Source organism: Macrobrachium rosenbergii, chromosome 41 (assembly GCF_040412425.1).
Source record: "Macrobrachium rosenbergii isolate ZJJX-2024 chromosome 41, ASM4041242v1, whole genome shotgun sequence".
Classification (NCBI taxonomy): Eukaryota; Metazoa; Arthropoda; class Malacostraca; order Decapoda; family Palaemonidae; genus Macrobrachium; species Macrobrachium rosenbergii.
In genome coordinates, this window is record NC_089781.1 from 11,255,191 (window position 1) to 11,281,877 (window position 26,687).

At 36.1% G+C, this 26,687-nt stretch overlaps 2 protein-coding genes across 5 annotated transcripts in view; both read left to right on the forward strand.

The window, feature by feature from the left end:
* LOC136826639 (E3 ubiquitin-protein ligase RBBP6-like) overlaps positions 1-16,143 on the forward strand; it is an 89,943-nt gene extending 73,800 nt beyond the window's left edge. The window contains exons 11-17 of one of the 3 annotated variants that reach the window (XM_067083962.1): positions 1,944-2,872; positions 6,320-6,374; positions 9,067-9,165; positions 9,463-9,693; positions 9,930-10,034; positions 11,230-11,355; positions 12,640-16,143. In XM_067083962.1, the coding sequence (XP_066940063.1) occupies positions 1,944-2,872; positions 6,320-6,374; positions 9,067-9,165; positions 9,463-9,693; positions 9,930-10,034; positions 11,230-11,355; positions 12,640-15,760 (4,666 nt within the window). In that variant the 3' untranslated portion in view covers positions 15,761-16,143. The remainder of the gene's footprint in view (positions 1-1,943; positions 2,873-6,319; positions 6,375-9,066; positions 9,166-9,462; positions 9,694-9,929; positions 10,035-11,229; positions 11,356-12,639) is intronic. The other 2 variants (XM_067083963.1, XM_067083964.1) reach the window with 2 other exon arrangements.
* Positions 16,144-19,047: 2,904 nt separating this feature from the next.
* The window catches only part of spas (spastin), a 180,325-nt gene continuing 172,685 nt past the window's right edge, over positions 19,048-26,687 (forward strand). The window contains exon 1 of one of the 2 annotated variants that reach the window (XM_067083967.1): positions 19,048-19,631. In XM_067083967.1, coding sequence (XP_066940068.1) covers positions 19,109-19,631 — 523 coding nt within the window. In that variant the 5' untranslated portion in view covers positions 19,048-19,108. The remainder of the gene's footprint in view (positions 19,632-26,687) is intronic. The other variant, XM_067083968.1, reaches the window with a different exon arrangement.

Genomic DNA, 26,687 nt, shown 5'->3' on the forward strand with positions numbered 1-26,687 from the left:
AGTGTAGTGAACATTATGAAATTGGTTTTGTTCTTTTATTAACATTCCATTTTATAAAGATTAATTTTTATAATCCAATTACTGTATCCAGTGGATATTTTTTTACAGCCTGATTAAATTTGACAGCAAAGCAATGTTTATGGAAATGTTCATCATTGATCTATTTCGTCTTCAAAGTTCAATTAAGCTTTATGACTTGGAATATAGTATTTATTGAAATTGGTTATTGAATATGAAATATTTTGTCAGGATTGATATTTGAACTTGTAACATTATTTGTAGCCAAAATAAAAAATCATATGTATACAGTATGTATCAAAGTTAAACCATTTGTTCATATACAGAACAAACCTTTGGTCTTAAAGTAAGAGAAAAATTCTCTAGCACCTGCTGGAGTCCGGTTAAAAAAAGTACAAGGATTTTGGTGGCGACAGGAGTTAGCCAAGATGGCAGAAAGGAAGGCACAGCCAACCTGCCTTAACCCACCCATCCCAGCTACAACATACGAATTTCTCTTTGACTGCCTTCATAGCAGGTTGTGCTGTTGCCCTCTCTGCCAAGAAGCAAGTTGTTTGTGTCCCTTCCTGCCCTCATTACACTTTAGCATTCCGGTTTTTTTCTTTCTTTTTTGTTTGTGTTGTGTTCTTTGTGATATTGCTGTTTTTGTGTGTTTTTTACTTTGAGCATAGCATGCAAACCCATGAATCATCTAAGCTTCCCAAGCCTCAGCAAAAATGCCCTGGGGTTGGTAACAGTCCTGGCTCTCATTTTCTGCCTGCCTTGGATTTAGATCCTCATTCTGCATGTGGCAGGTTTAGATCTAACGACTGTAGCGCAAGTAACCCATGTTCAGACTGTGTTATTTGGTCTTCTGTGAAATGGAAGAATTTTGGTAGGAAGAGGAGATATAAGAGGAAATTGGCAACGCCATCTTGGGACAGCTTTATGTCTCCAGTGGCAGCGAGCGCATCTATTTCTTCTTGTACTGGCTATTCTTTACCAAATCTCCTCTTGTTACTTCTTCCAGGAAGGTTTTACTCCCTCGCTTTCTTCTATTGCATCGCCCTTAGAAGGTTCGAAAGGGAGTTCAGGAAATCTGGTAATTTATTTGTCTGCCCCTGTTCCTGGAGGTTGGGTCTCTCTCTCTCTCTCTCTCTCTCTCTCTCTCTCTCTCTCTCTCTCTCTCTCTCTCTCTCTCTCTCTCTCTCTCTCTCTCTCTCTCTGGTGAGGGAGAAGGCACCTCCCCCTTGTCCAGTCTTTTCAGCAGGAGATGCCCTTACATTTAAACCAAAAGTTTGTTCAGTATATGAAGAAATGACAAATTTTAGGTCAATTTGTATTTTACATAACAAACAAACCTGCGGTCTTAACGTATATGATCCACCTCAAGCCACCCCTTGTTTAGTTACCTGGGCTAAAGGAAACTGATGCGTTGTAGCTGGGATGGGTTAAGGCAGGTCGGCTGTGCCCTCCTCCTTTCTGCCATCTTGGCTAACTCCCGTTGTCACCAAAATCCTTGTCCTTTTTTTTAACTGGACTCCAACATGCACTAAAGAATTTTTCCCCTACATTAAGAACGCATGTTTGTTAGTTATGAAAAATACAAATTTTTTTTAAATTTATCATATTTACAATATTTTATAATAAAACATTCTCAGTGACCAGTGCTTGAACGTTAGTGTTTACTAAGTGCAGTCAACTTTGGAATTTATAGTGCATTTGCTTTTTTCTTTTCTTCCTGATTTGCATTATGTTTACTTATAACTAAAAGAAATACCTTTTTGCTTTGGCACTTCTTTAAAGTTTATGTTTGACAGCTTTGGTATTTTTGTATGCCATTTTAGGTTCAGAATAAGATATAATTAGATGTTTTTGTATTGAAATAATTTTTATTTCTGACCATTGTAATGTTATTACATTGCTAATTATCCTTTATTTCTTAGGTTACAACGGGAGAAGAAGGGTGATGGGTCAAGTGATGGAGGGGAAACTCTTACATCATTACCACCTCATGTACTACATCCGAGAGTGTCTCCAACACCACCGCACAGTCCTGCTCATTTTCCTCAAAGCCCAGCAAGAATCAGAGTGTCTGATAAGCTCATGAAAAGCCCAGCTAGTCAGACAGCAGCTAGTCCTGTGTCAGAGAGGAGTCCCTTAAGAGCTAATATAGTGGAACCTGTTGGTAATGGGGATGCAGAACACAATGAAAAGCCAGTTGAAGAAAACAAAGGTATTTCCAATGAAATTCATGATGCTTCAAGTGAGCTTGAAGCTCCAACTGAACAAGAACAGGAAGAACCACAACCAACAGTTGAAGAGAAGGAAAATATTGAGGTGAATGAAGGGGATACTAGCATTGATGAAAAGCAAAAGAAAATCAGGAAGAAGAAAGGGAAAAGGAAAAGTAGTCGACATGATTCTGAGGAAGAAAAAGAGGAGAAAAAGAGAAAGAAGAAAGAAAGGTCACACAAGTCTCAGGACAAAAAATCCAGCAGTGGAGAGAGAAAATCAAAACGCCATGGTGGGGAGGTATTGAAAGATGTTGATTTACCTGATGACAAATCGGACATCTGGGATTCTACTAATTTGGATGACAGTGTAAGTCATGAAACTGATGAAGAAAAAAAGCGACCCCGTTCTAAACTCATGTTGAAGGATGTGCCAAGTGAAGCAGTAGTTTCATCAGACTGGACTGGAGATAGAGTGGAAAACCCTGTGCTGAACCGTAGCAGAAGTAATAGTGGAGAAAAGAATGACATACCATTATATGATAATATTGTTCCTTTCAATCCTCATATACCACCACCTAATTTTGTGAAGTCTCCTCCTCAGGGTTATCAATACCCTGTAACTTCTACGTATCCACAAGGTAATGTCGTAGTTATTGTAGTCCACTTTAGTCATTATACATGTGTTTTATTGATTTCAAACTTTTCCTTATGTTATTTCACATATCTCCTTTTATATAACTATATTATGACGCAAGGAACTTGCAATTTCAAATTGTTAAGCCATTTTGCTGTATGTTGTCTTGTTGCAAGGATGAAAAATGAAATAAAGTTAAAAGTCTTGATATCTATTGTTTTACCATCCAGTATCTGATTTTGTAAGTTGTTATGGTTGTTTAGTGTCAGTAGGCTTGTTGGTTAGAGCAAATTCCTTATTATATACTAAGTTCATTTTAGAATTTAAACTACAGTATTCATATATGTTCTAGCATAATATAGATATTCTGTTGTGTAACTCCTTAATTTGTGCCGGTTCTCTCTCTCTCTCTCTCTCTCTCTCTCTCTCTCTCTCTCTCTCTCTCTCTCTCTCTCTCTCTCTCTCTCTCTCTCTCTCTATGTGACAATGTTCTAAGGCTCATATAAGTTTTTTATTATGTTTATTTCAATTTTTTTTTTTTTTTTTCTTCATAATTATGCTGTTCCAATATATGTTTATGTCATGATGTTTGCACATATCTCAGCAGTTTTTTGCTGACAAATGAGTTCCAGTGTTTGCTGAAATATAGAACCATTTTTGTTAAAGATACAACATACTCATCAGAGCTATAATTTCATTTGGTGTTGACTGATTGTGCACCAAGAAATTAATTTCCTTGCCTTAATCAAATAGAAACATATTGTAACCTGCATACAATATATGGTTTACATTCTATTGTAGTATATGCAGTCAAGGAATCTTAAGATTTCTTATATGCATACTAGAGCTGTCAGTGTTTTACCGAGGAAAATACTCTCTTCGTTTGTTTCATAGCAAAATTAATGTGTTATTCATGCCTGGTTTTTTATCAGGCTGGCAATTGATAAAAAAAAAAGCAAGTGTACAGGTAATGACGAATGATACACATACTGCTCAATTCTTGATAGCTGAGGATGTCCTTCTGCTTGAGAGAGGTCCTTCAAATGAGATACCTATTGTGAAATACATGGGGCTTATGTTGATTGCCAAACAGTTGACAAGATGCTGCAGGCATATGTGGTAGGGAGGAAAGCATTAAGAAATATTGAGGAACAAGGGCAACATAAAAGAAAGAATAGAGCAAGATAGAATAATAATAGTGAAACAACATTACGTATGCACCTACAGAAAAGCAGATCGGCAAAATAAAATGAAACAATGTAGACTTGGTCTTCAGACTAGATGGTGGGTCAGAACCACTTTCTGAAAGTTCAGTATGATGCATTGCTGAAATTGTTTGAATTCAGTAGAAAGCTGTTGAAAAAAGTGAATAAGTAACTGTCTGTTGTAACAAAGTTTAAAGTACCGTCCATGAAACTACAATTTGTTGACATACAATTTCAGTTTGTTTGCAGATATTATTTATAGGAGTCAGTTTTCAAAAATAAGTTTCAATGCAGTAGTTCTGAAAAGTACAGAAATGTCAACTGATTGATTGATATTAAAGCCACTTACGATGTGGTTTGTAAGATGATTGCAGTATTTCTTAAGTGAAATTTGCAATGGAAGCAGGGAGTTACAAGGAGCAGATGCAGTCTGTGATCATTGAAGTTAGGAAAAATTGAATTGCAATAATTGTTGTTTTAAATGAAGGGATAGTTAGTTGTTACATTTTTTCGTATTGTGATATTTTCACATCTAACCCTATAAAGAAAATGTCAGATAAAAAATTGTGAATGGTGATAGTGATATTAATGTTAGGCAACTTCTAGCAAATTTTTACAAATTTCTCTCTCTCTCTCTCTCTCTCTCTCTCTCTCTCTCTCTCTCTCTCTCTCTCTCTCTCTCTCTCTCTCTCTCTCTCTCTCTCTCTCTCTCATAATGCATCAGGGCATTTGAGCACTTGTAATTTTTTTTATTAGACTGTTCTTGAAATATTTCTCTCACTTAATGGGCATAACTTGAAGCTGCATAATGCCCTCAACTTTGAGGTTTGCTCATGGTTACATGGTATTATGTAAAATCTGAAATGAGTATTTTTTTGTGTTAATGTCTATTAAGGGGTAAAATGGCAAAGTTTATGTTAAAATTTTGCTGGTAATAAAATTTTTTTTCTAATGATAATGGTAATTAGTCGTGCTTTAGCAAGTAAGTGTGAACTTTGAATTATCAGTTGGTTTAAGCAAGTCATTCAATTGAAGTTTTAAGCATTTGCGAGATGATAGAAGAATTTTAGCGCCCTGTAGAAGTCAAATTGTAATTTTTTTCTGATTTTAATGTCTTCAAAAAACATGGGACTCATGAAAATTTACCAAGATTTCTTCCAGTTTGTAATGGAAGTGTATAACTAAAAGTAATGTGTACATATGCCTCTCAGCCTCTTCCCCGTATGTTATTTTAGTTTTAAAAGTGTTTGATGTTTTTCTGAGTGGACTTAGGCTAATTTCCCTTGTTATCTTATGTGGAATTACACAAGTATTATTTTGAGGTGCTACTAATTTCCAAGTGTAGTTATGGGGGAATCTTCCAATAGGTTTAGGTATTTGTCCCCTGTTCTTTCTGTTTAAAACAATATTTTTAGGTTGCTTGCTGTGGGCATAGCATTAACATGTGGGTTACAGTTGAAATTTGCTTCCACTTTTTAACTATAGGAAATGAAATTCATTGTTTGTAATTGAGGAAATTGTATTTCCTAATTTATCCTTATTGTCAGTTTTTTACAAGTGGTAATTATAACTTCCTATAATGATGATATTGAAAGAATTTTGTTGTTTTTAGTTTTTGGTTGTTATTTATGAGCTGGTAATTTTATATTTACAATTTGACTTTACAGCATTTCATTGTAAGATGAAATTGGAGTACTGGTAAAATTTTTTTGTAAATGGTTAGTGATTTGTATTTGCACAGACGGTAATGGTACTAGGTTAAAGATGGTAATGAAATTAGAAAATTTATTTAGTTAATAAACAGTTAGGGAATATAGGAAGCAATACAAAATTAGTCCATTCCCTGTGGAACAAAATTGTTTATTTCCATACTGCTTGGACACGAGTTAGTTTTGAAATCTACATAAAATATTCTTGTAATGAACACACACACCGTTCTATATACCTTATAATTTTTTTTAATTGTAGTTCGGGCCAAGAATGTTAGATATGATTGTAGGAACTACAGTCAGTATTATAATCTCCAACGAACTACTTTGCATAAACCTGATCATGCATTGTGCAAGGAATGGACAACATTTTTTCTGTCTGACATGTACAGCATATAAAATTTGCACTGATATTTTGGTGCAGCTTTTGTAAACTTTAGATCGTGTGTGTGGAGGTTGACCTTGGTTTTGTCAGAGTAATGGAAGTAAGGCAGAGCTTTATAGATTAGTGTTTTATGTTGGTTATTCTTTTTGCAGTACTTCCTCCAGTACCCGTGACAACGGACACTTCATATTCGCATTACCAGGTTGGGTAAGTAAATTTTAAAGGCTTTTGTAAACGGAGCTTGTTTGGGCATTATGTGCAGTATTTTGACATGGTTTTGAGTTTGATTTTGTTCAATATTAGCAGAAGGACCCATTTGATAAGAATTTCACTTGTCATTAGTAATTGATTGTATGTCTGTGTACTGTATTTTGTCTTTGGGAACAAAGGTGAAATTTAACCTTCACTGATGTACAAATTCCTAATGTTGTTAAGTAAGCTCACCACTTTATGCAGTTACTTTAGTCTTGGAAAATAAGTTGACAAAGAATTCTTTTATGCTTGGCAAAATGGTGTATCATGCTGCACTATTATAAATTTTTATAAGTTGGGTTGTGTGAAATAAATTTATAGATGTTATGTTCAGTTTAGTCAGTTGTGCCCAATTAATCTCCACCAATTTGATGGTTTAAAGTAAATAATTTTCTTAGTAATTATTCACAAAATGGAAAGGTCTAGGTCTGTGGTTTTCTTTTTATTTTTGTTCCTTAAATGTAGTAGTTTACTTTCACTTAATTACTTTTATATTAATTTTTATGTTGTTTGAAACTCTTGCCTACAGCATCCCTCCACCAATACTCTCCAATCCTCCCTTAAGTTATTCGAGGACTCGTTCATCCTATAATGAAAGAGAGTACGTACATTTAAGGGTTATGCATGCACAGAAGTGTGTGTTTTGTGAAATTATGAATGATTAAAACCTGTCTTTGTCAACTCATAACAATCATAGATTCTGAATTCTTACATTGGAACGTGTGTATGTGCACCTGATGAGCTTCTATTCCATTATATAAAATACTGAGTTGCTTATTTGCATATTTTTCTGTCTCCTGGTGTCTCTTCCTTGTTAATTCCATTCAAGTCTGTATAAATCATTAGACCAATTCTTGGAATATAAATTTCCTGAAAAATAAAGGTTAAATTGAATTACAGTTAGAATTAATGGGTCGTCCTTATTTATGAATCTTTCTGATTTCAAAGATATCAGCCTCTTCACAAAATACTTAGGTTACTAAGTAGTCTTTTAATGTAGTGTCAGTATTTCATCCATCTAACTGTTGTAGAAAGGTTGAAGAGACAAGAAATATTTTGTCTTGTTCCAGCAAAGTAGGGTATTAATTTTTTTGTGTTCCAGCTAGTTTATTGAACAGTAGTTTCTGATGACTTCAGACAAAGTTACAGAAAGTAGACAACTACAATAAGAGTATAGTATAGATTTGTATTAGTATAAATAAACTATTGTTTTGTAAGAGATACTGAACATCTTGGGTAATTCTGTTGTGAGCTATTGATAAAATAAATTGGGTTTTATGTGAATCAAGGCAAATTATTATTATTATTCAAAGTAAATAGACCCTCTCTTAAACAGGTCTTATTAAAAAGGATGGCTGTATTATGCAAATTTATCTTATACTGGATCTTCTTTTATTTTCCTTATAATTCGCTTTTTAGGCTCACCGATGTTGGTCAGCAACTGGCCAATATTCATATTGGAAAAAGGATAGTGTGTGGAATGCAGGAAGTCTTTTATTGAAATATTCAATCAGAAATCTGTGGAATGCTTCGTGGTCTGGATTCAGGTTCTTCTACTTCAGGTTGTTGTACCGTCAACATGTTTCAACCATCTTGTTGGTCATCCCCTGGACGTGGTTGAGAAAGATCTGGAGGAACAAGGCCCTTGGGTCGGTATTTATTGGGGGGGGTGTTGATCGGCGCTGAATTATGGTTGGCTGGCTGGGGCAGGTCATCTCCGGCGGAGCCTTCTCTCTCACGTTGATGTTCCAGGCTCATCTTGCATGCGAGCGGCATTGTAGTGCTGGGGATGAATGGGAGAATTTCGATCCTTAGATGTGGAATTTTGATTTGCTCGTTCGTTATGCGGGTCGCTAGGTGCAGGTCTCCTGGTGGCCGTGGGGAGGAGAAAGGTGTCCTGCATAATGTTGAGGGTTGGTTTCTCCTTCCCAATTTGCAATGCTTCCAAGAGGCGCAGGCAGCGGTGGTCCATAGTTCGGAAGAAACCAACCCTCAACCTTACACAGAAAACCTTTCTCCTCCCCATGGCCACCAGGAGACTTGCACCAAGCAACCCCCATAGCTGAATGAGCGAATCAAAATTCTGCATCTGAGGATCGAAATCCTACTATTCATCCCCAGCACTACAATGCTGCTCTCACGCAAGACGACCACGAAGCATTCCATGGATATCTGTCTGAATGTTTCAATAAAAGACTTCCCACATTCCACACACCATACTTTTTCCAATATGAATATTGGCCAGTTACTGACCAACATCACTGAGCCTAAAAAGCGAATTATAAGGAAAATAGAAAAGATCCTGTATAAGATAAATTTGCATAATACAGCCATCCTTTTTAATATTATTATTATTATTATTATTATTATTATTATTATTATTATTATTATTATTATTATTATTATTATCTGGCATGATCTGTTTTTTCACTTGTGACAGTCAAGGGAGTGAAGATTAGAACCAAATTCTCTCTCACTTATTTCATGTGTAGTAAAGTTTACACCTTTGTGGTTGTTTGGAATCGGCACCTATGTTCTTAATAAATTTTAGATTGTGTTGAGCTACTATGTCATATGGACTTACAGAAGAACATTTTTTACTCTGCTTATGATATATAATTAATTGGTGTCTTACTCATGTTTTCAGGTTGATTGCAGATCCCTTAACTGAATTTCAAAAGCACATGCGAGAAAAGGATGAGCGTGATCGCAAATGGCGTTACAGCAGATCTAGGTCACCCTCAAGGTAAGAACTGTATATGATGAATCTTTTGTGTAGTTGCAGGATATTTGTTGTTGTTGTACAAGCTTCTTCAATTTGTGTTGTTGATAATGAAGTACAGATTCACTTTTTTTCAAGTGAAGTAAATGTAATATCACAAAAAGTTTTGTACTTCAGTATTATTCACTGCATAAATAAGGGCTGGGAAGTGGGAATACTATGTGTTAGTAGATGATGCGTATTTAGGGCATGGCGTCATTTGGTTATTTTATGTAGACTTTTCTAGTTGGTATTTGAATGGGTATTCTTAACTCATTCTAGGTCCCCAAGGTATAGGAGGGTAAGATCCAGATCTCGTCAACGATCTTGGTCACGTTCACGTTCCCGTTCTATATCAAGATCTCGTGGAGGGTTATCAGCACGTTCTCCACGATCTCAGTCAAGGAGAAGGTGGAGTCGTTCACCTCCACCAAGAAGCCATACTTATCGTTCTCGTTCACCTTCATTTTCTAGGGAACGTTCTATTTCAAATCGCTCATTATCCCTTAGCAGGTAATGATTAGATTAGGCTTAATAGTCTGCAGTTTTAGAATTTTATCATGGTTTTTACTTTCACTATATTTATTAAATTTGAAATTTCAAGAATGAAATTGTTCATAAATACAGTAAAGTAGTTGCATTCAATACGTGAATGGCGATATTATTTTGCTGTAAAGAATAAGTTTTTTTTTTTTTACTCAGTGAAGTGATTTGTAACAAAGGATTAACAGTTCGCCGTTAAATTTCAGAACCCCTAGTCCAAATAGAAGAATAGGGACTTCGCCATTACATGTACTTCCTGTACATCCTTCAGTACATCCTCCAGTACTTCCTGATCCACATATGTTAGCAAGGTAAATAGCATTATTATAGCATGGGTGTTGTTAATCATGTTGTAAATACCCATTCCTGGGTATTCATTTTATTAATTCAGACAAAATTTGATTGATATATATTGCGTATTTCACAGTAAACATATTTCTATAGGAGACCGTAATTCCATATTTAAGGTATCTTATATGGGCTTGTTCCTTTTGATTAATTTTATTGTCCTCTTTGCTAGAGCTAAATATAATGTACGTTATTTGTTGCTGCTGCTTCCATTTCAGTTTGATTTGTCACTTTTTGTTGTTTGATTAGTATTATTTTAGCTGGAAGTCGTGCTTATTTTTCATACTAAGATGATTTCATTGTTTTTTTCCTTTCTGTTGTTTAGGATTTTTAGTCTAGTTTTCTTGTTATTGAAGGTAGTTTTGCAATCCTGTGTTATTGCTCTATAGCTTTAAAAATTCATTCATTTTCACCAGAGTTGCTTATCCTTGTAAATACAAAGGGATATTTTTAACAAAATGCAGAGTGTTGATATTGTCCTTAGTATTTGTGTTTGTAGGAGCTTTTGGATAGAATACTTGTAAACTTAGTTGTGTAGTGATTGTGATCAGACTTTAGGTGAAGTATGTTAACATTTCCCAAATCCATTATTCAAATTCTAAGGTGATTAATTTTTTTTTTTTTCATTACCATAAGTTTAATCAAGTTTTCATTTATCTAGTTTTTCATAGTACAAGTAATTTTTTTTGTAGTCACGTATGCAGAGTGATTAATGTGTTCATTTTCAAATGCACAATGTCTAGGTATATTGATGTATTTTTGCACTCTGTATTTGATGATTTTCATCTCAGAGTTGAAAGTTTTGCATGATGTACAAACTGTTTAGAGTACAGTACTATGTTGGTAATTTCCATGGGAGAGGAATAGGAATATCCAAGCATTTCCATTGAATAAATTTTCAAATTGTTTACAAAATATGTCATATTTGGTGGCCTAGCTAACTTGTGAATATAATTTATATGTATGAACTGACAATTCTGTAGTATGCTTGATAGTGTTTGCTCTCAATAATGCCATTAATTTATCTTTCTGAGTAACAGTTTCAGGTAAATGTAGTTTATATTAAGTTTAAAACAATTTCTCTGGCAAGTTTTAAGTAAAATTTTTAAGTAATGTGGCAATTGGGGAAATATATCCAAGATTTTTTTCTTCTTCCAGGCCTCCAATGGACTATGGGATGCCAAGGGATTACAATAGATTCCCCATGGGTTCTTTGGCTCATGATCAGTACCAACCTCAGCCTCCGTATCATACTGCCCCTGGTCATTGGGATCAGCATGCCAGGTAAGTACAGTATTTGTTATGTAACATTTCAGCATGTGCTATCTTCCTTGTTGTTGTTAAGAGTCGTGGGGTTGGGGGAGGGTCACTCTTCTGATATGGTTGTAGAGACTGTAAGGTAGAAGCAGTTCTGCTATGTTTCCAAGCAAGAACAAAATATTTCTCCTTATGAATTTCAAACAGTAGGTTCTCTCTCACATCTCAGCTTGTCTGAGTGCATTGGTCTGAAGACACAGTCCAAGAAATTGAAATCCATCTCTCAAACCTCCTAACAGAACATGACAGTGGATGCCCCATAGCAAATTCATGAGACAGTTTTTAGAAGAAACCCATGTATTATAAGAATTTAAAATTTCAAGTCATCAGGTAACTTTTAACCCTTGAAGGCCAGAAAGGAAAATTTCAAAACCCAAAGCATTCAGTCTTGTAGTATACATGAAATCTTAATGCTATTATAGTACCGAGGACAGGAACTTGGGAATTTAGCTAAAAATTATCTGCATTGAAATAGGTTTTTTCAATAGATGGTACCACACAGTCATGGTGGTACGTTCTCATAGGGCTCAACTGAAGGATTTGTTCTTAAAATCTGAAGAGTATAGCAAGATAAGACATCTGAATAGAAAGAGAGAATAGGTATTTAATGAAAATTGAAAGGTAGAATGAAGTGCAGAAGGGCCGAATGGACACTGCAAAGAGCTTTTAGTACTGGCAGTGGTGTGCTGTGTAAGGCTCATTGTAATGTTGATTTGATCTGCCTAGACAGAGACTAGCCAACCCATTGAGATACAAGAATTTACCTCAGTGGTTTATTAACTCACCTAATTACCCTATGTCAGTTAGTCTCACCAAGTGTACAGAAGTTGGTTGAATTTCAAATGCTGAAAAATTTCCTATTTGAGAATTGCATTACTATATAGTACTGTATTAAGATTAAACTGTCTTTCAGCATGGCTTGGCTGAGTCAGTAGAATATCAAGCAGACAGCTGTTTGTATTTTAAAACCCATCCATTATTGAATTGTTTTGTTTAGTTGTTTCTCTCACATTCCAAAGTAATTGCCATGGGGTAGAAATGGACTTAATACCAGATACAGTTATAATTTATCAAATATTTGACCAAGATGCTATTATGAGTAACCAAACCATAGTTGGGTATTAATCCATTTCTGAGTTGAGGTCAGTATAGATTTTTTTTTTAGATTAGATTGATTTTTCTTTTAGGTAAAATTTATATTTTTGTTCAGTTTTGTAAACTAACAGTTACAACATTCATTTTTCTTCTTAGGTATAATCAAGGGAGGCCAGACAACTTCAAGCCTAATTTCAGAGGACGCCGAGGTCGAGGGGGATTCAGACAAGGGGAGAATTTTGATAATCGCAATCAAGATTATAGGTACCAGGATTTTAGATCACAACGTATGATGGATGATCGACGGGGTATTCAGACTGCGAGTGGCTGGGAGAGAGAAAGTAGACCAAGCTTCAATACAGAAATTCCAAGAGCTGATAGAAGTAATCGACACTTTGAGGGAGAAAGACGACGATATGGAGATGCCACTGATTGTGATGAAAGTAGAAGCCGAAGACACGATGATCATCATGCTCAAAATATATACAGTGATGAAGAATGGCGTCAATCAGATGAGGGTAGAAAAAGAGAAGATGACTCTGAACGACGTCGATTTGAAGGTCGAAGAGGAAGAGAAGAGAGGAAAGATGATTCTGATGACTATGATGACTTTAAAAGGTCGAGGAAAGATGCTGATAGTGGTAAAAGTTATGATAGAGGGTACAAGGATGATGATAGATCTGGTCGACATGAGAGAGATAGTAAGCCCAAAAGTGTCTCAAGGAGAGAAAGTCCAAGAGATGAAGACCTCCATTACCGTAGCAAATCATACGACTCACCAGGTAAAAATCAGAAAAAATCACCAGTTAGAGAACGAAGAGAGAAGGATAATGATAGAAGAGATAGAGACTATGATAGAAGAGATAGAGAAGTAGACAAAAGGGACAAAGAGGACAAGAGAGACCGTGAAGGTGATAGCAGGAGAGATAGAGATAGTGATAGCAGAAGGGACCGTGATAGTGACAGACGAGATTGGGAAAGCGATAGAAGAGACAGGGATTCTGATAAAAGGAGTAAAGAAAGTGATCGCAGAGATGACAGGAGAGAAAGAGAGATTGGTAAACAAGAAAGTGACTCAAAAGACTATGATAGAAAAGATAGTTACAAAAGAGAAAAGGACCAAGATCGAAAGTTACGTGATGGTGACAGAAAAGATAAAGAGGGAGATAGGAGAGGAAGAGATCTTTCAAAGCGTGACAAGGATCCTTTGACTAAAGATAAAAATGATAAAAGTGGTGAAGAGACTAAAAAAGAGAAATCTTATGTTACAAGGTGGGACCATGGTGATATTAAACACAAGCCTGACCGGGATATCGAAAAGAAAAGTAAGTCACGAGAAAGGGAGGTGACCTATGGCCATGAAGAGAAAGAACACAAGAGGAAAAGTAGGCGTAAGGAAGAGAAGGATGAGGGCCATCATGGAAAAGAAAAATGTGACGGAGCCTCAGAGAATGACAGTGTGTCAAAGTTAGAAAAGAAGAAACAAGACAAAAAGAAGAGGAAAAAAGAAAGACGCAGAGCTTCCCAGGCTTCTACTGAGGCTTCACAAGGAGAGATATCTGGAGATGAGGGTGAAGACAAAAGAAAGAAGAAAAAACGTGACAAGAAAAGAAAAGCTAAGGGCTTATCTGCTGAAGAAGGACTAGAGGATGTGGGAGACAAAGCAGTTAGTGAAAATCTGTCAGGAAGTGATCCTAAAGAACCAGACAATACTGGATTGTCAGCTTCCTCTGCTGAAAAAGAGTCTGAAGCTGCTTTGCATGAAAGGTCACCTGATCCCAAACCAAGTGATGAAAGTCCTACAACACACTTACCTTTGCCTCCTTTATCTAAATGGGAGAGAGACGAAGACCTTACTTTGACACCTAAAGGCATTTCTGAAAACAAAGCCCCTGAAGAAGAAAAGAAAGTTACAGTTGATATTCTTAAACGTGCTGAAAATACAATTTTCTCGGGGAGAGGTTTGGCTTCTCGTAAAGTGTTTTTGGATCCACAAAAGCAGAAAGAGGATGAAGAGCAAGTCAGAAGCCCAACACCTGAGTGGGAACGATCAGAACTTCGAGAAGCTAAAAGAAGAGGACCTTCAATTCAGATAACTATATCCTCAAAAACTGAATCTCAAATAGGTAGACCAAGGGGAGGAAGGTATCAGCCATCTAACCCAGAACATAATGACCAAAAGAGATATACACTTCGTTCCAGAAGGGGCTCAGATCTTGAAAAAGGTGAAAAGCAATCACGCAGTCAAACTCAAGCCTCAATCAAGTCCCGAAGGAAGAGTGAAAAAGAAAACTCAAAGGAAGAGAAGGATAATGACAATTACAATGACAAAGTTGATATAAATAGTGATTATAACTCATCTGAAAAGAAATTGAATGATGACATGAGTAGCCCACTGATGAAGGATAATGAAATGAATAGAGAGCCTGACAGTCCACACATGTCGGAAGCAAAAACATCTGAAGTAAATACTTGTGGAAATGTAGATGTTAAGTCTGAATTTCATGATAGTGAGGTAAAACAAGAGAGTATAACAGCACACAAAGGAGTTAAAAGACCTTCTTCATCATCAGCAGATGAACTTGATGTGAAAAGGTTAAAAACTGAAGATAATGGAGATGCAGTACCTCTGGAAAATAATGATTTTGTTCCAGAAAATAGTTCAAATGTTAACGAAAAAGACACTCATGCTCTTATGGATTCAGAATATCCAGTGCTCGAGGAAAACACCACGAAAGAGGAAGTGATGAATGTTGTAATAACAAATGCTCCAATAAGGAGTGTACTGTCTGATCCCTTGACCACCTTGGAGCAAGAGCTAGAAGAGGGTGAAATTCCTTCAGATTTTTCAGGAGATGAGGTCCCAAAAGAAGCAGTGGTAGATACTCCATTAGAATTACGAGGCATGGTACAAAGTGAAATGGTGGAGCAGCCTTTAAAGGCAGCACAACTCAGGTATTCTCCTATTCGTGTCCCTAGTCCAGTGGAGGAAGAAAGTAAATCTACAGAGGTGCTTAAAGTGAAAGAAAAGGCCAAGAAGAGAAAGAAAAGGAAGAGGTCTTCTAGTTCAAGTTCAAGCAATAGCAGTTCTTCCTCCAGTAGTAGCAGTAGTAGTGAAGAAGAAGAAATTGTGAAAAAGAAGAAGAAGAAGAAGAAAAAGAAGAAGGCTGCTGTTTTGAGTGAATCAAGTGATGGAGAGTCTCAAAGAAAGCACAAGAAAAAGAAGAAAGATAAAAAGAAAAAGAAGAAGAAGTCAAAGAAAAAGAGTGATAAATAAACTGGTTTGTTATCGTTAAGTTAATCAAAAACCAAAGAGGAAAAAATGTGTAAAAAGGTCCATATTTTTTTTATAGGAAGTTGTATATTGTATATGTACAGTAAGTTGTATATATTTAAAAGAATATTCCCTCTGTTTTATAGGGATGTATATTCAGATGTGATATAATATTTACTTTCATGATTCTTCTGGTCTCAGAAGTTTGTGTTGTGGATTAATTAGATTTTTCTATTGTGGTTAATGTTATGTCATTTTGTTTCACCTTCTTGAATGAGTACTGTGCATATTTGATATGCTGTATATGATATGATACCTCGTATTTTGTATATTTGGTATGAAATGTAAATATTGTACCTAATTGTAATAAATATTACTGTTTTGTATATGTGATTTTTATAACATTTTGTATCGTATAGGATTTCTATGGCAAAAGTCTACTTAGCTATGTACTTAGCTATGGAAATAACACACACACTACATTCGTAAGAACAATGAACAGACAGGAATGAGAGCCATGTTCTGTTATTTGTATAACTAATCATGCTGCTTTAATAGTTTTCAAAGACAAATACAATGAAATTTAATTTGATGCAAGGACTTAGTCAAAATTTTACTATTTTCTCAAAAGCTGGTTCTGATGAAAGTAGCCAACAAGATATAATTTTAGATAAAAAGGTCTTCCAATTTATTCCATTCTAAACATTTTAATTTATTTATCCCAAAGAGTGTGCACATTGGCTTCTGTGTGAAATCTTATTGAAAACTGGGAGTAAAAGAGATTTGTTGAAATATCAAGAGATCAGCTGTTTTTGCAAGTAGAAACAAATCTAACAGACGTAAACAGTTGCTTTTGATGTGAACTAACGTTTAATTCTATGAAATTACCTGAAAGTCTGCAACCTTTCAAAGAAGAAAATGCTTTTGTGTGAAAACCTTAGGATCTAATTTAAATAAAATTAATAATCTTACACATGCAAATAAAGGCTAGAAAATAGAGCCAGTAAATGCCCACGAGTATACCCTTATACAGGCTAATTCAAACTTGGAAATGGAGGCCTGTGGTGTGACGCTATAACAAGGCAAAAGTTTGAGAGCATCTTTCGCAACATGGCTAGTTGAGACACCCTATTACCTAGCAGCCAGATACAGCAGCATGCACTCATTACCAAAGGATGTTTGCAGCGTCCCTTTGACCCCTAGCTGCATCCGCTTTTTAACCTTTTACTTGACCTCCACTTCCTTTCATTTTTTCAGTCGTGTCCAACACCTCTTAAGTGTTACTTTGTGTAACTGGTTTTCTTCCAGTTCTTGTTACTTTGTGTAACTCTGGTTTTCTCCTAGTTCTACCTTTAGATCCTTGAATTTTTCCTTATGCTGCTCTCTAACTTACTACCTAGCCACTTTAACTCCCTCTCTTTTTTCGGTCTTTAAGCGCTGAATGGTCGAAAGTGTACCAGTGGTAAGTTGAGAGACTAAATTTGATCAATGAAAGGGTTCTTTTAAAATAGATTACAAACAAGGAAAAAATTTTTTAAGGAACCTGTGTAACCGTGTCGATTGACAATGAAAAGAGTAGGACATTGACTCGACATTTTGAAAAAGATTATGGAAGAATGAGGGAAAAATTGCCATAACCTTCTCAGATTAAGCTAACCCTGAGATAGCCATCCAATTGGAAAATCCATATATTTAAACGTAAATTGGATTGCCGTGTGTTAAAATGATTACATTGTGGAATTACAACCTTTAAAGGAACATGATCCCAAGTTACTGGAAACTGACGAAATTTCAAAATAACGCACTTTTCATGTTAAAATATTTATTTGATATGCACTATCATTTATTATTTATTCCGGGTATCAATATTATTAGGAGGGACTGTAATGACTGACATGTTTAAAAAATTAACGTTTCAAGATTATCAAAATCTTAAGGAACTCTGAAGAATATAGCAAATGATAATTTTCTTATTTTATAATATTTATATTTTGTACACAAGATAAAATGCTGCATTATAAACTTTTGTTATTTGTAACCTGAAAAATCAGGCCACTAAAGCAAATCTTTGTAAGTAATACGATTGAATTTATGAAAGATACCATCACCTCGGAGTTCTAACGTCAGTTGCCATTTTTCCAGTTCCCCTTTCAAACGCAGTGACTTGAATAACAAGCTGAATGAACATACTATACAGTAGGTATTATAACAGCTCCATTCTTAGAACTGATTTATGTGTGTGTGTGTGTATATATATATATATATATATATATATATATATATATATATATATATATATATATATATAGAAATGAAAAAAAATGTGGTCTCCATCTGGAAGCGTTGCATCTAGGAAACTGCATCTGTGGATGTAGTTGTTCTCATCATCCTTTTCTCTTACCTTTGAACCATATGAGGTCAGACATAAGGGCCACTCAAGGAAGCACAGAAGATAAGGGCAGGCAGTAATAGAAAATTATAAAGCATGAGAGTCGACGCGGAAATACTGATTGAAGTAAGAATTCAGATGCTGGTAATCATATGAAAGGATTGTATTATGTCACAGAAGGAGATTAAGTAACCAGAACAATATCAATAGAAAAAGAGAACAAGGCATTACCGAAATACCGACGGGCTAAGTCTGAAGGATGCACCACTGAAGTAATATTTCCGAGAGGATCGTTTGATGCTTAAAATAATGACTATGTGGCCTTGGTAATCTACTTAGTATTATACACAGCTATTCCAACAACTGTCAATGATTGGCATTTTTTATCAGCAGCCGACATAAAAATGGTTAATCGTTACATATTCATATATTAAAGGGACCACTGTCACAAAAAGCAACGATCAGTCGCTGGTGCCAGGGTGTTGATTATTGTTAAATCGAGGTAATTTGTCTGGCCTGCATGCTATCGTTCCCACATTCTGTAGACTTGCTGTCAAGGCTTTAGCTCTTTCTTGCTTGACTTCAAAGGTTATTTTAGAATCCTATAAGACATTATTTAGAAAGCGTACATTTTCCATTTGACTGCAGGTTGGGTTCCATCGTAAGGATGGCAGTTGAAGTGTTTCATAGAATGAGGAAACTGTTAATTATAACCCCGAAACCATCTTACACTTGTTTTATTAGAATTGCCATTGCATTGGTGTCATTTAGTTGTAACACATCAGAAGAGTTAATTTTGTAAGATTGCTAAACAAAAATAGAGTTCCTGCACCCACAATTGTTAGATACATTGATCGATGGGAAAATTTCTGGCGCATGGCGAGCGGAGCGGGAGTGAGGCGCAGCAGTAGAGTTGTTCAGGATGTAAACAGTGGCACGGTGTCTGTGACGTCAGTTGCACCATGTCTAGCAGTGATGGCGCCCACTCGTTAAGGAGGCATCCGCTGAGGTCTCCAAAGAAAACTAAGAAAAGTGATGACAGGGGCGGTAAATCACAAAATTTAAATGTGCACAACAAAAATTTTTACATCGCGTCATACCCGCTGGTGTTCTTATTTAACATTTTCCGCACGCTGCTCTACCAAATCTTTTTAATATTAAAAACGTTGTTCAGGGCGAGTACGTACTTAGTTCAAACACAAACAGAGGCAGCAGCGGCCGTTCCAACGTCGGTGATAATAACGGAACTAGATAGTGGTGGTGGGGGTGTGGGCGTAGGTGGCAGTGCCTCTGGAGGATTGGGGCAAGTTGAAGAAGGTGCCCAGGACGAAGTTTGTATTCCGTTGATGAGTGGAGAAAATATGCCTCCCAAAGTTTTGTCTAATCCTGGACCAGGTGATCCTCTTCTGGCTAAGCAAAAGCACCATCATCGAAAAGCCTTCGAGTACATTTCGAAGGCGCTGAAAATTGACGAGGAAAATGAAGGTAAGCGAACAAGTTTAAATTTCTTACTCCTTAGGTTATCATACAGTGAAATTAAAACAGGCCTAGTAGCCGTGAGTTCTAATGTAGCCTACTGTAGGCCTACTGTAAGCTAGTTTGGCTTAGAGCCACGTGTTAGTAGCTCATGTGTAAGGCAGGCCTTACCTTTGGCTAAAGATGGGGTGTCATTCATTCCGTTTTTGTGCCAAAGGAGGGAGGGTAGCCTAAAAGGAAGGGAGAAAAAGGAGCTCCGTAAAAAATTTGCTTAAGTACCATCTAGGCCTCAGAGCATTGCGTACGTTACATTGTATGTGGAATGCCTAGCCTCCTAAGGGGTTAGGCTAGGCTAATATCTACAAAAATAGTAGGATAACCTAGTAGCAATGTGTTTTTTAATTTTATCTAACATGACCCCAAACATTTCAAATCCTAGTCAATAATTTTCATAACCTACTGTATTCCATTTCCAGATAGGCTAGCATAGAGGTTACCTCATAACTGTGTCTTACTGTTTTATCTATGAAGATATTTTGTTCCTATTTTGTAAAATGTTTTACCCATTATCATGTTCAGGTGTTATTCTAGGCTACTGCCTATTCCCCACAGAATTTAATCAAGGATGAGACTACTGTTTTATGTCCTTTACCCTGAGTTATTTTTTACCAACTGTTCTGCGGTAATCTAGTCAATACAGCTGCAGCATAGGTTAGTGTTGTGTAACCAAAAAGTTAAACTTTTCTGGCTGTGCCGTTGAGGATTAGGTATGTGTGTGGTACCTGTACGTAAGAAAAAGAATGGTATTTCTAAGTAATAGCTCTGCACGAACTGTATGGAATGGTTCCGCGAACATAAAGGTCATTATGGAGCCATATGTTCAAGAAGGGACTGGCTAAGGAGATATGTTGTAAAAGCAACCATACTAACCTAACGTACACTAACCTAATAGGCCATGTTACTTACTCGGGGGCCTCAGCCCCCCAGATCCCCCAGTAAAGGAAACCATTTTTTATCAAAAGTTCCCCCATAACACTGCACATGTGCGATAGCATTCCAGGATGGCCAGCATACAAAAAAATTATCAGTTCTAAGGTTAATTACAGTCGACCGACAAAAAATAATGGTAAATTCTTGATAAACAACCAAAATACATTAGGAAAAGTCAATTTTAAAGGAAATACCTGGCACAGAGCTAATGCTTAGTTTTACTAAAATTATTTTGTGGATATTGTAGGATATTTGGGCTACATGTGAATTGCACCTAAACATGGCTTTGTACAACACGTTAGCATGTCATATATGTAGGTTAATGGTAGTTATAATAAATGGGTAATTTCTTTAACATGCAATATTGTAGCACTACTGCTGTATATTGCTACTTGCCTAATGTTCAAAAGTTGTAGCAGATTTGTGAGAATTTAATATAATTTTTCCAGTGTACAGTACACTTCAACTTACCTAGAGACATACTGTAGTGTTGCTTATCAATGATCACTAAAGGATAGCCTATACCAACTTTCAAGATATTGGACAGATCAAAGTGTTAAAATAAAACTTGTAGAAAGTAAACTGTATTTACACTTGTATGAGTTGTAAAATGATATCGTATGAATTGTAAAATGTATTGTATCCGTTGTAAAATGTTTCTGTATCCAAAAAGATACTAGCAAAATTAGAATGAGCTTTTTATGTTTATTTGATATTTAGAGACTGGCTTCACTAACACTGCTGTTTTTTTTTTTTTTTTTTTTTTTTTAATAATGGCAAATGTCTCCTCTTCTGATAATGCCATACTCTCTTATTGAAGTAGAGGGAGGCAGACTTAACACACTTCACAACCCTTGGAATACAGAATAAGTTTATGCTTAATATATGAATTGAGTACTATGCATTGTTCCAAGATCTTAATCTGGAAACCCTCCATGACAAATAAAAAAATTGGAATGATAGGTATATAGGCTACATGTGATACATATGAAGATGAGGAATTTGAGATACATTATTGGAAGGAGTCAGACTGATAGAAATGTAGACATGTATAGCAAGGGAAAATTTCCATTTTGATGTTCATTGTAACAGATGAAACAGGAACTACAGTACTTCATTACAGTGCTCGGACAAATATGCAGTCAACTTGAATTTCAGAACTGTACAAACATCTTTGGGGCTTACTTTGATTTGGGTAAAGTAATCAGAATTTTGAGTTACGCAATATGCATTTCGTGTGGTTTTAGTAATTCTTTTGTGTATTTTTTTTTTAATTCACTTGGAGGCATAATTATGCATGATTATCCACTGTAGATGGTTAATATACAATAGTAGATTCCAGACTTGTTACTCTAGAGAACCACATACACCAGTATGTGGTGTTAACATGCTGGCTTTAAAGAACATGAATTATAGGTATACTGAATAGATGATATTTTAAGATTTTTGTTGTTGTTGCCAAAACTATGTTTTGGTTTACAGCAGCATAATTTTTATATAGTTGTTACATAGGCTGTACCATTTCAGACCTCATAGTCATTTTCCTTTTCAAACCATTTTGAACACAGTGCATGCTGTGCATTTAGTATAGTTTCTGTTGTCTGTTTAGTTATAGGCTATGTCATATTTTGAATTCCTTTTCTTGCATGAGTATTCTCTTTTACAATGTTTTTTTTTTATAATAAATGTATAATACTGTACTGTAACTACTATTGTAGTTCTTTTAAAAGTGTTAGTAGTATATTCTATTTATTGTTTTGGAAATATATAATTCCATTGAGATATTTACAAATTTCTTTGTTCATATGTATAACATTCATGTTATCAGTTTTGCCATCGTTCAGGTATGTTTACATTTGAATTAGATTTCTTTATAGTTAAGAATTTAGGTGATAGATTCCCACTTTATGGTTCTTGCTTATATGCATTGGTATGGTTCTGTTTATTAGTATTCTAGAGCTAGGTGAACAATGTTAACCTTTTTATTAGTGAGAGCTTAATAAGTACAGAAGTACATGAAGCTAGTGATTAGTACACACTTAGCTTATCAGTACCTTTGTTTTTCTAGGATGGATGCTTTCTCCACAAACCACTATCCTGAAATCAGTAAGGCAGAATGATATTACCCAGAAACATAGTTATTTTTTATCAAGTTCTCTCTTGACTAAAGTTTTGTAGCTCTGACTCATTGGTAGATGGTGAATGGTGAGGGGGAATAGACTGGACAAATTTACAAGTATCCATGTGTGAGAGCTTTTCCAATAAGAGACAATGGCACACTTCTGTATATTTACCATACTGTGACTTTGAATATCTTTGTAGAACTCTCCTTTGAATGATTTTACTGATAAGAAAGTCAAATATGAGTGAAGTGGTGGTTTAGTACTCAGGTGATAGCAGAGGTTTACTGTTAGAATTCCAGAAGGAACAAATCCAATAGTATTTGCTACATTCTCATGCTGTTTGTAATACATTATTGGACATTGCTGCCCCTCATGGCCAGTACAGTTTTCAGTCCCAGCTGCTAGTACCTCTTAAGTAAAACAGATCATTGATTTAAAATACTGTACTACCTCCATAAACTCTGCTTTATCTCAAATGCAAATAGGTGTGGCAGTGTTTGGTTTGGTCAGTACTCTGATGAGTACACACGAAAAAATGACAATGTTAGTGTCTCGATCTTTAAAAAATAAGCAGCATTTTGTCCAGGCATATTAAAGAAGGATAATCAGCAAGAGTGTTGGATACTTTTGCTGTGAACATGGGCATAAATAAAGCTAGTAAGCTAATCCAAGAAAGAATCACTGACTAGGAACTTTCAAGACATTATCACCCCCCCCCTCCCAAAAGCAAGTGAAAATTGACTATTCAGTGAAAGAAAGTTGTAGTGAACTTTCTGATGATTTAAGGCCTCTGAGTAATAGGAACTGGGTGTCCGAGAACCAAGGTTAACGCCATTTTTTGTAATTGGAGGGCATCGTTACTTAGACTTTTAATACAACACTATATGAGTGCTTTCCAGTGACAAACGTTGAGACACTCATATCTGGAGGAGAGGAACAACTTTGAATAGAAGCTTTTGGGAAGTTGTAGGACATTTCTCTGTGTTGTATGATTTTGTCTGAAGGTTTTGTGTACTGTATTGATGTAAATGTGTACAGGGTGCATTATATGTTTCAAATATGAACTAAGTATAAGATCACTGGTTGTGTGGCTACTCCTGAGATACGGACATGTATATGGTCTTGAAAAAGCCTTAAGAGTTGATGGGATCAAAGACTTCATGTCGTCAGTAGTAAGTATGCTTCCATAGCTTTGTTGAATCTTCAGGAATCAGAGGACTAATTACACCGGAACGTTGTATCATTACTGGTAAATCAGAGGGCAAAATAAGGCCAAATGTCATCATGGTTTTTATTTTTAGAGAAATTGACAGGGAATAAGGTATACAGGTAGAAATTTAAGTGGGTCAGTGACCTCCCGTTCTGATCAAGGTATTAGGTGCAGTCCTCTAAACTTTTACCAAAATTTGTCGCATTTAAACGCGATTCTGATAGAGGCACTGTGAGTAACTTTGGTCAAGGACAGTAGATTTAGTTTATTAAATTAACAAGATGTCATACTTTTTATCATTTACAGGTTATTATGATTATATAGTTTATTAAGTTCTGCTCCTCTTTATTACCATTAATTCATAACTTGCCATTATTAGAGAACTTCATTAGTGTCCCATTGTTGGCAGGTTTCTGGTCAAGGTTTGATGATTATCCGTCCTTTCTTCCGTCCTTTCCCGTCTCTCCTTGTCCTTATTTCCTGTCTGCCACCTGCGCCTCCTCCGTGCTTCGGCGAGTTCTGTCTTCACACTTGCTTCCCAGATTGTCCCTTCCCTTTCGCAGACATACCTTCATTCCTCGTTTTTCTTATTTAACTTCCCAGTTCCCTCGTTTCCATGCTCCAGGGACCACTTTCGCGCTTCCCACCGCCCATTTCCTGTCCCTTTATCCTTCTGTCCCTTTCGTTTTATAAGTGGTGTCGACGCCCTCTCATATCCTTATGGTCGTCTTTAAAACGAACCCTTCTTCAGTTGACTTTTAATCAGTTGACTTTTAACCGAATTGAATCCATTTGCACCTGGGTACAGGTGACATTTTTAGATATTACGCAGTTAACTCTCTCTTGATCAATACAGGACTCAAGTTAGGCTAACTTAGTGCTGCATTATTTAATTGCCTTTACTTCGATTAGATGTTAGTTTATATGCCGTCCTATGAGATATGCTTTGGATATATTTCAGATTAAGCTCTTCTTCTTTAGTAAGCCAAGGTTTATGGAGTTGATAGACCAACAGTGCGAGAGACGTACATTTATTGCTTATCGCACGCTGCGTGCGAACGTCAGTGTCTTGACCGCAAGCCCTCGGGCTGTGTGGTTGACTATCAGTAGCGAAAGTCAAGTTCAAGGCCGCTGGCAGAGAGCCGGAGACAGAGAGGAGGTAGTGATTATGCTCTTTGTCGACGTGCCATTAGTAATAGGCGGATCGGCTACGATTCTCCTATCGCGAGCGGAAATCATTTTGTCGATGTAAATGGCCGCTGGTTCTTGACCCTCCAATTTAATGCAGTGGGACATAAATTCCACTTTGAGTATACCTTTCTCTATTGATATATATATATATATATATATATATATATATATATATATATATATATAGTAGTTTGTATGTATATAATGTTTGTATGTATATTAAAATAAGGGATCTCTCCGCAAACTGGATTCATTTTCTAATTATGAACACCAGCGGCCTTTTGCTATCCACCGCCGATGCTGATAATACATGAGCGATAGATTCCGAGTCTCGTCGCTTCTGGCATGCATTTCGTATTGCATAGGAAAAAACATGTTTTGCATGCGTATAAGATGTAAACGTTCGTATTCACCTTGAATGAAATAGTAAAATACAGACGCGTATTTAGTTTTGACAGTTCGTCACTGCAATAGATTCTTGGGCACATTATACGAAGGAGTTTTCTTGGAACTATCATGTAATTTTATACTTTAATTTCTGATGAAGTGAATGAAATTGGTTCTGCTGTAGTTTATCTTTCCTCCCGATGTCTGTCCCACTGAATTAGTTGAGTTTTGATAGTATTTGAGTTGATATTTTTACTTCTCTTGTGCTTACCTTCTCTCATTAAGTGTATAACGTTAATATAACGTGATTTTTATGCTTTTCTCCAAATTATAAGTGTTTCTGTTAGTAGTTTTCTTTTTCAGTAAAAGGCCGTGGTTAGCCTGTACTTGGCGAATGATAAACATTTACATTTTTACATGCGAGATACATGGGTGGGGGGCACGTGTTATCAGAAGTGTTTTCTCATGATTCTCAAAATGCTGCTTAGATCTATACACAAAATGCATGTTAGTGTACTTCGTATGTGTTTCCTTTTTTGCGCACGTACGTACTGTATACGCACATTCTTGTGTGTGTGTGCGCGCGCGCCCATCCATGCTCTTTTGTTTAAAATCATGCTACATCAGAGTCGCTGACGATTTTGCGCAAGCGATGCGTATCACTGATTGGCCTGTGTAAAGTTAGTGTTCTTCGGATACTAATTTTGGTGTAGTTTATAAGCTAAATTGTGTTGGTTTATCGCAGTGTAAAAAAAAAGTGAGTGGCCGAGATTAGTTACAGTTAGACGAAAACGAAGCCTCCTTCGTGACTGTAAAATCAGTTTTAATCAAACATAAAGTACGGTAATAGAAATATGTAAATCGTTTGCTTCATGTTAAAGTTCGATAAAATGCCATGCCCGTGGTATGTACCTTATTGCTATTTATTTCAGCCGTTGCGGGCGCGCCCTGCCTACACACACACACACACACACACACACACACACACACACACACACACACACACACACACATATATATATATATATATATATATATATATATATATGTGTGTGTGTGTGTGTGTGTGTATAATTTATTACCTCTGGAAGTACCCACTTCTTACCTCAGGTGATGGGAATTTGGTACCTGAACCGTACCGTGTCAGGTGGGAACGGCTTTTGT